Source organism: Pezoporus occidentalis, unplaced genomic scaffold (assembly GCF_034315485.1).
Source record: "Pezoporus occidentalis ecotype Australia unplaced genomic scaffold, CSIRO_AGI_Poc_V1 ctg42, whole genome shotgun sequence".
Taxonomy (NCBI): Eukaryota; Metazoa; Chordata; class Aves; order Psittaciformes; family Psittacidae; genus Pezoporus; species Pezoporus occidentalis.
The window spans coordinates 3,208,383-3,225,566 of NW_026915747.1; the positions used below are offsets into that span (position 1 = coordinate 3,208,383).

General features: G+C 38.6%; 1 protein-coding gene across 6 annotated transcripts in view; it reads right to left on the reverse strand.

Moving 5' to 3' along the window:
* The window catches only part of IL17REL (interleukin 17 receptor E like), a 46,533-nt gene extending 32,848 nt beyond the window's left edge, over nucleotides 1–13,685 (reverse strand). The window contains exons 1-2 of one of the 6 annotated variants that reach the window (XM_062634217.1): nucleotides 11,794–13,088; nucleotides 11,655–11,696 (exon numbers count right to left, since the gene is read on the reverse strand). Coding sequence is in view for 2 of the 6 variants with exons in the window: in XM_062634214.1 (XP_062490198.1) it covers nucleotides 11,655–11,756 (102 nt within the window). In the remaining 4 variants the exon portion in view is untranslated. Of the gene's footprint in view, nucleotides 1–11,654 lie in introns of all 6 variants that reach the window. The other 5 variants (XM_062634216.1, XR_009967718.1, XR_009967719.1 and 2 more) reach the window with 5 other exon arrangements.
* Between the last annotated feature and the right edge of the window lie 3,499 nt (nucleotides 13,686–17,184).

A 17,184-nucleotide genomic window follows, 5' to 3' on the forward strand; every position in this document is an offset into this window, starting at 1 on the left:
TAAAGATACTGGGCCATAAGAGTTCTAAAAGCTTTCTCATGGCCTTTAGTGAAAAACTTGAACATGCTGATGCGATCTCAGTCGCCTCCATAAACAAAAAAGTCTTTGAGCAGTGGACAGCCGCAGTTATATGGCTCTATACAACATAAGAACTTTGAATGGAAATGAGAGGAAACGAGCAGTATCAAAAGCTTCTCAGACTACCAAAAATAGTTGTAGTTTCTTTCACAGAGACATTCAGCCCCCAAAACTGTATCTAGGGATAACTTCACAAATGGAAACAGAGTATGTTTTAGCTTTTTCCAGAGCTATTTGCACAAGCAAAGGAGACAACAGCTTTGCACTTTACATGTCCTTGTTGCTGGTGGGGACTGGGACATCACAGGACTATTCTCATTCTATTCTTATAAATGTTACCACTGTATTTATCTTCCCAAATATAAGGAAACAGGATTCTTTACAGTAAGAAAAAACACATGGATCACATAATGATTCCTGTCCCACTAAGAGAAAATAATCTTAACTATATCATAGTCAAGAATTCATACAAAAAGACATGTTACTGGAAATGGGTGAAAAAGAAAAATAATAGGCTTAGAGAAATTCTGGTTATATTTATTGAGAAACAGGAATTATAATGATGAATACACATAATATGATAAATTAGAACTGTTAAAAATTCATAGCGCTGCTGATGCAGTGTCCCCAGAAGAGCTTTTCTCAAAAGGAGCATCTGTATTTGTTTTGATACCATGTGGCATTACTTCCATTGCCAAGGTAAAACTATCTCTCTTACTCTTGATCCTTCTTAATTTTTGGCATACCACAAGGTTGTTCTTCAACTTTTACTGACAGCGTGGTGATCAGATACATGTAACAGCACGCAATGGGATCAGCTAAGCAATCATAGAAGGAAACATTTGGACTGTTGTCCATGCAGAAAAGGAAGAGGCACCTGAACTTACAGCAAAGCTTTATTTTGGACTACTTTGAGCTACTGCTCCTACAGGAGTGCCTGGATGCTGCTGGATTTTTTAACAGAACACCAAAACCAAAACACTGAATCATGTGTATGCCTTATCCAGCTCCAAGTCTCTCTCTGTGTGTTCCAAGCCAAACAAAAACAGTCCCATGACTTTAGTGCAGCGCTGAACCTGAGAGGTCAAGTACTACTGAGAAGTGGGATCTTATGCTCAGGCTCAGTAGAGTGCCAAAAAGGTCACACACTTTTTGGATGAGAGCTGGCTTGTGTCCAGCAGAGCAAGGTAACATCAGCCTGTGCTAATGCCATGCTGATGTGCTCTCAGCTAAACAGTGAACTGACAACAGGGAAGATACTACTGGGGCTACTGAAGATTATTGGACAACCTTCAGTAATGCTTCACAGTGGTCTAAAGCAGAGCCTTTTACCAATTTTTGTCTCCTGCATTTGCCATTTCACATGCACATGCAAATGTATGGACCTATCCTCCAAAACCTGCTGCTTGTCACAAGGCCAGCGCTTCCATAACCATCTAGCAGTACTTCAGTAATGTAGGAACACGACTGACACAAGACCCTCAGGCCCCTTTGATTTTTGTCCTTCTCTTTACCTGCTACTATGCAAGTATAACAGAGATTTCTGTCTTCAAGTCAGTATTATTTCCTCCTGCACCATACTGAAGCAGAGAAATCCTGTTCCTGTATTTTAACTGGACTCTCATGTACTTTAGCTAGACTGCATGCAGCATATAATACCTTCTGACCTTTACTGTGGCTGCATGGCTGTACCTCTTTTACAGAGCAGGACAAGTGAAAGAGTTGGCAGCACAGTAATTATATCTTTGAGAACTCTTTGCAGAGACATGCATTTATCCTATAAGTGAATATCCAGACAAAATAATATTGCTTCGAGGTCTCAAAACTGGGAAGAATGCCCCCTCGTATTTTTAAGTGAATTGTATGTAAAAATAACATGATACAAAAAGGATGTATATGGAAACCACTTGCTTTTAAATTTATTGGACTAAAGGGAGCTATGACAGTCTGAAATAAAAGCTGCCTGTTCTATTGTATGCTTCAACTACAAGACTAGAAGCAAAACTTACTTGAAGCAACATTTTAGGAAAAAAATATATATATATGCCAATCATTTTGATGTCATGCTTCCTAAAACATTCATAAAAGTTGTTAACAAATCAGAATTTCATACAATAGACAAAGTAAAATTAAAATGTACTTTGAATGCCATATCCTCAGCTGGTATAAATCAGCACTATCCCATGCAGAGAGTGTCAAAAATTTCAGACTACTCAGCTACTTGAAAGGAAGACTAATCTACCAAATCAGCACTTCTAGTCTTAACAATGAGACAGGGACATTCTAACACAGCATTAATGGTTAGTTCAGTGAATGACTGGAGATCTCACACAGAGGATGATAAAATAAAAACAAAGAAATCTAGGCTTTAAGGGGCCTCTGGAGGTCACCAAGTCCAGCCTCCTGCTAGAAGCAGTACTGTCACCAACACCAGATCACATCAGCCATTTCTTTTACCATTTCTTGAAAAACTGGAGGACACTGATTCCACAAGCTCTCCAGACAACTACAGCTACCCCATGCTTTGAGGTTAGCATGGAATAATGGTCTCTGTAGCACAGAAAAGGCTACAAGAAAAACCCAGCTTGAGGAGTGAAGAGAAGAATGACGAAGGGTGCAGAGCATCTCTCACATGAGGAAAGGCTGAGGGAGCTGGGTCTGCTACTAAGTTTGCTACACTGCCCAGTAAAGGAGAGGGTTTCCCAGGCCTCCTGTCAAAGCAGTGATACTGCATATGGAGGATATGAAAAAAATGGCCTGGGAGAAGGACAGGCAAGATGTAATTTTTAAAGCTGAGTGTCCTGGGCTTAGCAGTAGCAGTCAATTTGAAAATTGACCACTGCTGCTAAACCCAGGACACTGAATGATTTCACCGTTCAAGTGGGAAATCTGTAAAGCCACTTATATTTTATTTTCAGCATTCTTCAAAAAACCACCCCAAAACCAGAAGCTGAAACTTCGGAAGAGTGACTCAGCAGCTACTCTGAAGAAAGAATGTCAAAGTCTGGCTCCTAACTCAGGTGCCTGGGTTGTGGAGACTGGAGGTGAGACTAACATAGGGCTTAACTTTTTCCCTTGCCTAACTTGAGGCAGCACCATGGTGAGCATGCAGGTTTCTTATACTGCCCTGACAAGTCACTAATGCTTTTTCATTGTCTCCATTTAATCTGTATTTAATAACCTGGAACAACAGGAAAGGAGCAGGGTCATAGAATGGGTGAATGTTGCAGAAATGCTGGGAGCAGAAGGGCTTAAAACCAAAAATTCACTTGCTAATCCCAACCCTGCCAGCATGAATCACAAATACCAAAATTTAGAACTATAAAGCACACTTGCCAATAATTTATTATAACAGTTTCAAGACTTTGGAGGCCGAGGCCACGTGTCAGGTCTGACACCCTTCAAAGCCATGGAAATATATGCAGGAGCACATTTCTGATTTTTTGTAGCTCCCATACATAATGTGTTTCTTCCTCTTCTCCTTAAACAGAAGAATTTCAAACTTAAATAACCTTGAAACTACCCCTGATTATAGCTTTTCCTGATGGGAAATATTTAAAATGTTGTCTTTGGTTTTATTCTAGCCTTAGCTTGTTACATGATTGTGTAAGGCTGTAAGGCCGTACGGCTGTACAAATGATACCTCAGGTCATGCTAGAAGCAGCGGTGAAGTAGTTTCTGATGGCAATCCTGAGAGTCCACTGCATTCCTTCCTGATGCCACAGTATCAGTTAAGGAACTGTTTCCATTAAAGACTTAATGACTAAGACACCCGGGTAGCTCTAACTGTGCTTGCTTCAGTTACAAAAACACTCTAGCCACAACAAAATGAGGAAAAGACTAGTACACAAAGGTGAAAACATACATTCATTTATTTTGCAGCTGCACACTTGACATTTTTTCACAGGATTACTTCCTAACTATTCCTATTTGTATTATTATGGCAACTGAAAGTCTTAATCCTACAACAGAAATCTTGCACCAGAGTCCCTCTATACTTGCCTTTCCTCTCCTATCAAGAGCCACACAAAGCCAAAATATTTTTCCTTGAAAGAGCTAGCAGTGTATGTACATGAAAGATTAAAACACATTCAAAAAATGCCATATACAAAAGCTCTACTGAAAGTATCTATACTGTGCATTCCAGCTGAAACATTTGCAGTTCGAGGTAACCAATATAGAAGCCAGTTAGGAATAAATTTGGAAATGCTAAGGAAGAATAAATAATATAAAAGACAAAATAAAAAATAATTACTCAAAAAGTCATTACACAGTCTATTTCTTTTTTTACTGTGAACTTCTAACTTTGCTGGGGGCTGAGGACCAAATTATGGAATAATTATGTTTGGCTTTATCTTGTGTACCTTCCAGGTACTGTAGTTGCTAAAGTTAGCACAGTCCAACTAAAGAAGGCAGAGGTCCAAAAGAAGGGCTTCCAAAGAGGCAGGATTCTACCAATGTTTCAACAGCAGCATTGTTTCACCTGACTCTCCTGATCATGCTGTTGTCCCTAAAGGCAGAAACAATTCCTGGGCATTGCCTCAGCTTAATAAACCCATCGGTGTTCAGTACCTTCATATATTGCTTCACTCTATGTCTCATTTTTAATGATAGCTCTTACTCACTGAAAACCACCTATGCCTCACATTTGGCTAAAAAGTATGTGGTTTTTTTCCCCTAAGTGGAAGAGAAAATAATCATAGAATCATAGAATCAACTAGACCTTTAAGATCATCAAGTCCAACCATTACTCCAGGACTGTCAAGTCCACCCCTAAACCGTGTCACTAATGGCCTCATCTGCATTGAATGGTAACACAGATGAGACCATGCTGCAAAAATTATTCTATTTTATCTAAATATATTGAAAATGAGGGAAAATACAGCTAGTGGAGACAGGAGAGCTATAGCTCCTTTAACCCCTGCTCCAAATTCTAGTAATCCCTATAAGCTCCTAGAAGTATTTCTTCCTGGAACAAACTGGTAAGAGCTAAAAAACCTGCTTACCTATTTTCTGGTCCTCTTACACTTAAAAATGCCATATTATAGATAAACTAACACACCACGGACCAAAACTAAGCATGAAGCATGATACTATAATGAGACTAGCAAAAATTATTTTTTTTTACAAGGAGATAAATTATAATAGAAAGATATAGACGTTTGTAAAGTAATGCAGAAAACTGTCACTGCAGTCATGGAAGGAAGAACAGCAGGTCAGGGAGATGAGGAAGTGGGAAAAAGATCAAGGAAGTTTGCATAAGTGGAGATGAAAGGGAAAAACAAAACTGAAGACAGTGAAATGTGTTAAGTGCAATAAATTCTATTTCCTCAAAGTTTTTCCAAGAAAAGACAATGAATGCACATCTAGTACTGTACAATGTTGTTTATATGATTCATACTTTCTGAAAATATGCAGGCAAGTAGAGGCAACTCCAAGACAATCAGTTTTCCAGAAATGATTGAAATTTACCACACATACTCAAAGCAACTAAGTTGAAACATTTTCTTGCAAGAGCCACAGATAATCTGCAAAGTAAAACTGAAACTCTTATCTTTTTTGCATAGACACTTCCTGAGGGAGATTATATGTCCCATACAGTTTTCATGGTGAGTTCAGTACTTTGCATCCTGAAAGGGCAGGATATGCCATACAGCAAGCGCAACCTCGGCTCTGTTGACTGTTCCAAAGGAATAAGCTAAATATGACTTGACAGACCATCTTTACATCCCACAAGAGAGAAAATTATGAATGAAAGCAGAGATATTGGGGTGAGAAAGAACTCAAGATGCCATCTACTTTACGTTTCAGCCTTAGGAAGAATGACCTTTATCTGAGACATAACTGAGATTTTCTTAGCATGTGTGGAGATCTCTATAAGCTCCACAAGCAATCCATTCCAGATCTCATCATCATTAGTTACTGTGACTTTCCAGCTTATTCATGACCTCAGAAAATTCTAGACCACTGAATTCCTGCAGCTGTAAAAGCAGGGTCAGTTTTGTGATGTGTCCGTATCATAGAGCTGGTCTAGAACTTGGTCACTGACACACTGCTGTTCGGGATATATTCTCTGCTTTGTATTTTTAAGATGGCAAATAAACCCCTGGTTTCAAACAAAAACAAAAAACAAAAAAAAAAAAAAAAAAAAAAAAAAACAAACAAACAAAAAAAAAACCACCCAAAAAAAACCCACAAAAACAGAAAGCCAATAAATGCCAAAAAATGAAAAAAGTTCCACAAAGAAAAATATTTTCCTGAGAGTATGAAGACTAATACAAAAACATCTGTGCCAGAGTTGATATATAAAACCTAGGCATCTCTTGCAAGGATGATGGTAACAAAACACACAGAACTTCAAATAACATCTCCTGATTTGAACAGCCTTGTAACCACAGCACACAGGAATTCAGGGCTCCTAGAAACCAAATTATTTGTAGTTAGAGTAGGGGGAAACTTCTTTCTTAGGTCCAAATTACCTACCTATCTGGGAATGAGGTGAGCTTTTCAATGCTGAACCAAAAAGTCACAAGAGTATCCAAAGCTATCCTTCGAAATAAGTGTTTAAACCCTCTTTTTGTTTCTTCTCATTTTTTACCATCCCTGGTTCTCTCCCATGCATAGGCATTCCGGCAAGAGAGGAATACCAGGATAGTATAAACAAACATGACAAAGTAACAGGTACAGCATTGTCAGCTTCAGCAAATGTACAAATTAAGCTAACCCTAGACCTCACTGCATGAATTCCAGCCAGGCCACACTACATGGTCTCATTATAGTTACTACCACTCCTAAAAAAGATTTGTCAGCCTAGATTTCATCAAATTACAAGTAGCTTTCCAACTGCAAAGCAGTCAGATAACAATATTCTGCAGCTGTGGCAAGCACCTACTCCCAGATCTCCATATTCATCACTGTATGCTCAAATGGAGCTGACGAACATCTTCCCTCCCTAAGATCAGGGCTGAGTGAGATCTGTGAGCTAACGTTCACAGCCAATAATAAAGGTCACCTGCTCCCATCTCCTGCTGAGCCTGCTTATATATCCCTTTTTTGTTGGTCTGTTTTTTTTTTTAAATCTACTTCCTGCTACGGATACTGATTGCACATATTTATGTGACATATGATGGTGGTGAAGATTCTAGCACTGCCTTGTGTTTCAGTTTCAGGATACCTTGTCAGGTCCAGTTCCAACACCTGTTAATTTTGTGACCCCAGCTTCCATGACTTTCTTGTAGTGCCTCAGCTCCTGCTACTCCAGTGGATTACCTCTTTCAAACATTCTAACTTTTCTCCAGAGCTCTCAAGGAAGGAAGAGGCGAGAAAGAAAATAAACAAGAGCTACTGTTGCATTTTGTGCAAGTTGGGACTTGCAGGGCTTTCTCCATCTCCACCACTCCTGAAAGTGTTGGTAGATGCTCTAATAATGAGGAACATTGAAGTATTTTGTAAGTCCCTGCTTGTATCTGTCACCGGCTGTTTTCTTCTCAGGGGGTGAGGAAATGGGATGGCATAGGACATAGCAGGAAACATGGAAGTTAAGTGTCATATATCATTGTTAAGCTATTTCTGACCTTAAGAGCAAATGTAAAACACAGTTCAAGAGATAAGTCACCTTAACACACTGAAGTGCAGCTGTCCTCTCAGCAGAGGAGGCAAGCAGGGATATCTAAGCAAATGGGTTAATATCACTCTAATACAGTGACTCAATATGATTGTTTTGACTAATGAGTACTTAACACTTAATCATAGTATTCAAAGCACTTAACTAAAACATGTAATTAAGACATCACACAGGAAGGTCAGCACTATTTTGTACTTGTGAAAACTGGAGAGAGGAAACTACTTTAATAGGGCCACACAAGTGAGTCAGTGGCAGGCAGGAGTGCAAAACCCAGGCTTTCTATGTAGCGCATGTTCTTGTGGATTATACTCAACAAATATTAGCAGAGAGTACATTTTATATTTTTATGCATCTCCTCTGGTCATCAACTATGTCAATGAATGCACAAAAAAGTCTGTGGTGAATCATCGTCCTATGTCAGGACTTCACACTGTATCTCTCTCACTCATTCTGAGGAAGCCAGGTCTATGATCAGTCTCTTCAGACATTTTCTATGTCTGAAAATAGATTTTCAAACATATTTTAGGAAACAACTGAATTATGTCACCTAGATTATCAGGCCCATTTTTTAGTGGCTTGGGATCACTGTCAAAATATGAATTGCTTACCGTAAGAATGCCAAAGTATGCCAATCTATGCCAGCTGAGTTAGTGGCCTAAGGGCTGGTTTTTGCACTGTTTTTGCAGGGTGTAGTATTCAGCAACAATAGACTGATCTCTGGCATAAATATCCACTAAAGAAACACCACGTACATCAACTGTGAATACCATGAACAGGGAGCAACTATATCAAGAATTTGTTGCCAATAACCTTTATAATTGCAGGGAAATCCCGGATTCCATTTTGGGTTTCCTTCTTTATCCATGGACTTTGGAAACATTACTACATTTAATGGCAAACAATACAAATACTATTTCATAGTCTTCTGGACAGCTTTTTAAATGTAGTGCTCTTGATCTTTACCAGCTGTTCAGTCAAATTTGGTGTAAGCCTGTTTCTTTGTGTACAGCCTGCAAACAATGCGGATTGTAAAATGAGTAGGGCACAAACCCAATTTCAATTGCAGGCTGGGATTCCCCTATGCTTTTACAGGGAAACTTGGTTGATAACTGTGTTTTCTATTGGGTGAGGCATAGAGACCAAACCCACTGTATTTAACCTTTGAATACCAGAATACCACACAAGTTCTAAAGCCAAGCCATTAAAATAAGGAAGGAGAAATAAATCATAGTGCATAATAAAAGCTTGGTTGTTCCTTTGTCATAACTCAACCCACAATTGTATATTTTCATGCTGTTTAAATTTTCATTTACTTGCATAAACATCCAATGTTTTTTTGTCTTTTCCTTTCGTGTACTGAACAGAAGTACAGCTTGTGGTATAGTAATGAAACCTGGATGTTGCCTTGTATAAGGCAATGCAAAGATGTCTTGCTGAATACATATGATAAACTAAGAATGACTCATAAAACTATAATAAGATCTGAAATCTAATCAGTGAAGGGTTTTTAAGTCACATACCTCAAAACAGTTGTGTCACTATTTCCCTCTCGCAGCCCATGCTTAATAGAATGAACAACTCAAAGTGAATAACCAAAGTGGAGTAGCCAAGGAGGTCAAAACTGCTTACATATATTCAGGAGACACAGCCACCTTAAAATCTGATCTGCTGGTCAAACTCTAGGGTTTTAGTTATTAATGCTGCTCAAAACCTTCTGACAGCACCCACAGTCCGAAAAAAGTAGCAAAATGCAAATCAATAGCTTTTCATTCCCCTATTGCTTGATGAAGAGTCACACAACCTCAGGGTTGACTCTGCAGAAGAGAAATCCACTTATATAAACTTATCAGAAAACTTCATAAAGAAAAAAACAATTTTCTGTAATACTTGTAGCAATAGCAGCTACAGAAAACTTATGGTGGTTTTAAAATTACAGTATCTCACTATCACATTAAGCAAATTGCTATAAAACATGGCATTGAAAACAGCACACATATTGCACATAGACAAGGACAAATTTTAAACCCTGGTTAGTGCCCCTATAAAGACCATTGAGGCAAAATTATGGAGGAAGTTAAACAGCTCCCTTTCAAACTAACACAGGTAAGAATGGGATGGAAGCCACAAATTGTGGTCAGTTTTGTAGGGAAATTGAAGTTACTTCCAAAGGAAAAGGAAGGAGTTTTCTCTAACAAGCTAGTAGTGAGACTCCTAATTTCATGTAGCTAAAATGCTCTGCAGTAGACTGAAATGCTGTGCTGGCAGTAATTTATCCTGTTGAGATCATTGTTGTTTCCAGTGAGAAAACATTTTTGTCTTAAAAAGTCATTAATGTGTTCAAGATTCCACAGAATACAACTAGCAAAAACATCACATAGAGAACATGAACTGAATCCTGTCTTTAACATTACAGATGATTCATTGATTCCATTATAGTGGAAACAATGTATTTCCCCTGTAAACTAAAGCAAAACAAGACAAAACAAACAAACAAAAAATCCCACAAAATGACAAAAAAAAATAAAATACAAACCACCAAAACCAAACAATACGACACCTTTCTCATTTATCCAACATTCATTTAATACGTTGTAGGACAAATCTATATCTTAAGCATCCAATGAATCAATCTTCTTACATGCATGCCTATGACAGGGAAAGATGCTGTTTAAGGTCCTCAGAGGTAAACCCTATCCGCTAGAGAGAGCCCCACCATAAAAAGGCTGGTATTGTTTTTCACATGCTGAGCCTGACAGTCACACACTCTGTGGAGGGATAAATTAGAATGGTTAATCATCTCTATTTTAAACTCTCATTGCAGCAGACTGAGGAGCATAAATTATTTAAAATGCACGTTTGCATTCATAAATGTTAAGTATATTAAAATTCTTTAAAAGTCCTCAGCCACATCTAGAGATTAACATCTTACGACTATACTTTATGAATCTGAAAACATTATTTAAGTAGATAGTCACTACAGAATTTAAATGTGGGAATATTAAACAACTTCAAGGGAGGGGTCCCTCAACCTAGTGTTTTATAAGCATCTTTATTCCTGATATTTTCTAGGATAAACATATAAAATATAGAATAACTTGCTGAAACATGTACTAACTTAATATCTGTGTAGTACCACTTTAGGATGCCTCATTGCCTCTCATAAACACTGGCATATTCAAGAAGTCTGAACAGACAGCCACTGTCTTTCATGCCATCAATTCTGCTTCTCTGGAGAAAGTACATAGTTATCATTCTCAACTAAGACTAAAAGTCAAATACACTATTATTTTATTCCTTATTATTATTATTATTTATATATCTTTCAGATTATTCTTACAGTTTCAAAATGCCAACAGAAGTAGGATATCTCCACACTGCCCCTTTGTGGGGATATTTGGAAACATACAAATTTCAAATATACTAAAGAGATGGCATATGGTTCAGACTCCACTTTATGCACATACATAAGTAATTAATTTAACACTGCAGTTCCATTCATCCCACAAAATTAAACCCAGTTTTTATGCTTTCTCAATCTTAATTCATTTTTTTTTTCACATGAAAGTCAGTATTATGTATTCCCAACATAATTAGCAGTTTCTGAACCCTTCCATCCCTTCCTCCTTCATCTCTTTGGCAGCACTGCTCTTGCAAACACTGGCTCTCCAAAGCAATGAATATGAACTTAGTAAATTTTTTCAAATACAAAGGACAGATTTAAAAGGTACTAACAACAGCAGCTGGAAATTTTGTAAGATACATTTCTTACTCCCTTCCTAACAATCAGTTTTGCCACTTTGGACACTTGATTCAGAATGAAAGAAATATAAAGTGAATGTTCAGGACAGCTGAATTAGTCTTCCATTTTTCTTTCTTGCTTTTCTCACTATTATTTTGGCAACATACAACTACTAAATTAATAGCTGGCAAATAGGAATAAGCAAGAGATTACCTGAGAACATGAAAGTCCACATTCTTCAATCCTGGGAATAATCTGACAATCAGAATTCCAAAAAAGAATTGTTAGAAGAATCTGAACATGAATATTTATCATCCTAAATTGGAAAAAAAAAAAAATAAGAAAGCAAAACCTCAGAAGAAACCTTCTACTCTGACAATTCTCCCTCTCATGCTAAAACTTTAATATGAATTTTAGTCCCTCCCACAGCACTTCTGGACTCCTCCCTCTAACACATTTCAAAGAAAGAAAATTGCTAGTTGTAGGAAACATAAAACACGTTCAACTCATGTCCCATTTTGAAAAACGGGAAACATGAATTTCTGACAATCACAGTCAAAGCATTTTCCTTCTGGATTTTACCATGGCAGCTTCATACCAGTTTTAACAAATTTCTTTTCTGTAAATTCTGTGTGTAAGCAGGAATTTTGTTTCTAGAGTGATGTACCAGGCAGGTTCACTGGAATCCAAATGCATTCTTACATCTACTTGTTTTCTTGGTTTTCTGATGCATTAAATAAAAAGAAAAACAGCTTTGCCAAAGCAGCTCAACATCACCAGCTCTAAAAGCAGGGTGCAAGTGAGTCCCAGCACTTCAATAGCTGTTAGCACAACAAAATGCCCAGGAATGTCTTTCTGGGTGCTGCCTTACATAGTCCCACTACTCATCACAAGGAACAAGTATTCCAAAAACACATTTTCTGGTTCACATGGCTCTATGTGGTGTGTTATGCCCATAGGTGAACTAGGGAGTTATTACTCCATAGGGAGGGCTTGCTCACAACTAAGCGAGCTATTATTTAGTAGGACAGTACCAGAATCCAAGTTCTCGGTGCTCTTGCAAAACCTTTCACAACAGTTAAAGTAGGGAATACACAATTAACACCATCTGCTAGGATGTGATTTCACCAATGTTCTTTTTTAACAAACAGGTAAAAGACAGTGTCTACTCTGCCAATGTATCTACTGTACTTGTATTTTAGATACTTTCATGTGAGTCCAGTTTATCAATTTTCCAGTAAGACTTCATTTTTGGAAGAAAAAGAGCAGTATCAATCACAGTACTGATCAAATACACCAGATCAAAGATCTGCCCAGCCCACTCTCTTGTGCCTAACAGGATTACAGTAGCAGATGCTTAGGAAAAATAAGAAAGAAGTTAACTATGCTACTTCCATGGATTATTTTAACCTATATGCTACCAGTTCCAATGACCTGGGTCCTACAGATTTCCTGAGCTGAAAGCCATGTGCACAGTACTGTTTTTAATAGCTTTTATTGACCTTTCTTACATGAATTTATACCACAATTCTTTGCATCTATTTATCCTTCCAGTTTTCAAAACTTTTGTGGCAACAAGTTACACAACCAAACTATGTTTATTTGTTTTGTTTTTAAAACTGCTTCCAAATGGTTCAGTTGGGTTCCCCCCTTGTTCATGTTTTAGAAAAAAAATAGAGAATATCCATTCTCATCTCACCTTTGCCAAAACAGCCACAATTTTATTGATTTCTAGTATATCACCCAATTTTTCCTAAGACTATATCCCTTCATTTTTACTATACTGTTTTCTGAGATAGCAGGTCCCACACACAATATTCAGGAGTGAGCAGATCAAGGACCTTTTACACAATAGCACAGTGATGTTTACTGAATGATCAGAGTCATGATGTTCCTCTACCAAAAAGACATTTTGACTCTGCTTAGTGGGTCATTTAGCAGCATGTCTACTGCAAGCAAGCCAGTTTCAGCACACTCCACAGTTTGTAGTTTTGCAGCCTCAATTTCCATTGTAATTTATGGGTCCCTGTAGAATACTGTTTGACTACTGTTTCAGATACTAGTCTAAATCTTTTGGATTATTTGTTTTAAACTTAGATCTGAGACAACTCCTCCAACTCACTCTTCAGTAGCTTCTCCTGTAATGAACTCCACTGCAAGCAAGCAAGCACTTCATGTTTTTTTACTGTCATTGCCAGAGTCCGACTGCATAAAACCCAGTATCTGACTTACTTGTTTTGTGACCCCGAGAGTGAAATTAAGATGCAAGTGAAGTCAAGTACCATAATTGATCAGTTTCTTTTATAAAGATGATTATTACAGAAAGATAATTATTATAAAAAATGAAATTATTATACAAAAATCTAGCAATAGGACAGATCGGAAAAAAAAGACAGAAATTAAGCGAGCACTGAGAGTGCAGAGAGATAGTCACCACTGTGGGTCCATAGTCATCATCTTCAGTGGTGGGTGTCCCCCAGGGTCCATAGTCCTCATCAGAGGTGGGTGGCCAGAATGGTGATTAACTTTTTCCCCTGTTATTATGTGCTGGGAGGAGTACCTCTGTTCTTACTGTCACGTACTGCATGTTCCTGGTGGATTACGTGCATCCAGTTTTGCTGATCTTGCAGCCAGCTCTTCAACTGCGCATGTCTGTCAGCAATCCTTGACATAACGGGCAGCAATTCCCTACACCAATCCTTGATGGTGGAGTCTTAGCTCAGCTCCTCGCACCCATCTCCCAGGGAACGGATGGTGGAGTCCCATCTCAGCTCCTCACAGCCATCTTGGATATAGTGGACCTCAGCTCCCCACACTCATCTTTGAGACAGCGCGTGATCGAGTCTGATTTCAGTTCAGTCTCTTACAGCCATTAGATTGCTTGAGAAAAGAGGTCCTTTCATATCTCCATTACTAATCAGCTTCATAGATTTTTTTTAGGTGGCTTCCTTCTCATCTTTGGTTAAAAAGGGTTGGGATTGACCTTTCTTTAAAATACCATGTTGGGGGCTGCAAAAGGATGTTTTCTCACAGGTGGCATTTTGGGGAATACCTTATATATGTACTGTTACTTTTAAAAACGCTCCTTGTGCCTAGAAAGCTTCTAATCTTTCAATAGCTCCTTTTAATTTCCTTTTGAAGACATATTAATTTTATATAGCTCCTTTTTTAATTATGCATTAACATAACACATTTTTTTGGATATTGAACTCTGTCAATATTGAAGAACAGCTTTTTGGGTGCCTGCCCGGAAAGAAAACAAGCGTTCTTTCTCTTCCTCTGGGGTCTGTGATTACTTGCCCCAAGCAACAGTCCTTTGTAGTGTTTACAAATTAAGTTTCTGCATCCAGCCCTGAGGTAACACTCCTTGAGTTTCCATAGAAATGAGTGATGTTACTCACTTTTTGCATTTTCTTCTCTTACTGTTTCTGGTATTTCTTAGCACACCCCTGTCACCTTCTGAATAAAGCAGTTGGTAGCATTGCTCTAGCAGTACATTCTTTCAAGCAGAAACAGTGTTTCAGTCCAGACAGTTTCTGTAATACCTGTTATTAAGTTCAGCAGGTAACAACCTTATTGTTATTTGCTTCATTTTACAGTAAGCTTTTTTAAAAAGATGTCTAAACTAGCACAATCTATTTTATCATTCCTACATCGTTTGTGTCCTGGAATCACAGTGTTCATCCATTGCTTTTATTATGTCATGTTATGGAACCCCCATTATGGCAATATTCCCACTAAAAGCTGGGCAGTATAATGGACCAATGCCAAGCTGCTTGAAAAAAATACACAGGAGCATCTGTGCACATGAAATGTATATGGGCACTGGCTGCTGGGCTCCCTGCTCAAATGTGACTCTAATTATTGATGAGAATTATTGAAAACCATTTTTGATAACAGATTTCTTTTATTCCTTGTTCCTCACCACACCTCACCTATATTTGATCAACATTTGTCTTGTGCTTGATGGTTTTATCATTTAAATTTATTACCCGAAGAACAAATCATGGCAAAGTACATACTTGCCTTCTTCTAACAATGTTCCCTCCATCTTAACGACTCTTTAAAAAAACCTTAATATGAAGTGCCTCCTTTTGCCCTTTGGTAATTTAGACACTGTGCCCTAACGTGTTATTAGAGCACTGGTCAAGGATATAGAAAAGCCAAAATCTAAACATTTCTCCATTCAAGAAGGTTTGAGTCCAAATCTTGCACATTTCAGGATGGCAGCCTGGCTGCTCTTCTTTGTTTGTTTTAAGAAAATGCAGAGGTAGACCCTGGAGTACAGAGTAAAATCCAGTATTTCACATCCTCCATTTTCTCTTGGGTCAAGCCTGATCTCAGAACCATCAGCCCAAGTCCCTTCTCCTTAATTGCTCTCTGGCTTCATCAACTTTGATGCTTGGCTACATATTTGACCCATTGCAAGAGAGACCACTAATATAATTCTGCTATTTTTCAAGTGAGTTCAAGGAGCGTATTTGGAAATAAAAGTTAGGACGTATATCACAGACATACCTAAGCAGCCACACATGGTTTTTGTCACTTGTGTAGGAGTTTAGGCACAGAACTCCACACAGATTTCTACCTTGGCTACATATTCACTGACTTTGTTGAGAATACCATGTCAGTGTCCAGGCTGGAAGGCATGTCCCTGTCCCATCCATACTGGATAAGTCCCAGCCTCCTTTTGAGCACAATAGCCACATTCACACTACATTTTGCAAGAGTATCCTGTGGTACAGCACTACATACTTTCATGTCTCACCAACACAGACACACATATCTTATTATTAGAGCTGTCTTGAGATGAAGTACCATGGCCAGTACAGTCCCATGGCTCCTCTTTTAACTTAGTATGCCAGTCGTGCTGCCTGTACCAGGCAACAGACATCTTGCCTTAAGGCCACTCACATCAACCCCAGGACAGCTGAGTGTTTATAACTTAACAGCTTCTTGTCATGTTAGGCAAGCTCTGGAGCCGAGCTGTGTGGGGTGCTACTGTCATCACACCCAGATATGCACAATGATTCAGAACTACTTGGGAGCTGCACTTTTCCAGGAGTGTGCCTACATCTCCTGTCCAGAGTGAGCCTGCATGGACAAGTCAGGTACTCAGCAGAGGGTATAAGCAGGGCATATAAATCCCACAGAGCCACAAGACAGGTTGGTGAAGCAGGAGCTGTGCTGTACTGCTTTCCCAGCATATTACAGCTTCACTGTCTAAAAACAATTGCTCCTTATTTCAACTACATGATCCAAGAGGACCCTCACTCTCTTCCCCCACCCCATTCCTTTCCTACAAGAGTGACAAGTATTCAGCAATGATGGCAAATGTTACAGTAAGTAGCACCTTAGGAGCATTGCCAACAACCTGTAGAATCAGTCAAAATCCTAACCCTAACACAAAACTGCAGGTAGAGGCTGGAAATGTTATTCATGCGTAAGTCTGCAGTACATGAGGCAAACAAAATGCTCAGTGTGGTGCAAGAAGGCTCCTATTTCACCTGGATTATGCTGTACTATAAGCAGGCACTTAACAGTTAGACCCAGTTTGATGATATTACACATTTTGCAATTATCCTGCATTTGTGCTCCTGTGGAAAAAGCAACTTTCAAACTATGTCTTTCAGCAGAGGCAGGTCAGTGCACCAGACACCCAGGGATTAATTCCTATTTATGTACTATTAAAATCAGTGTATACTGCATTAGGCCACAATGTTTGGTTAAGAGGTGGCTTACT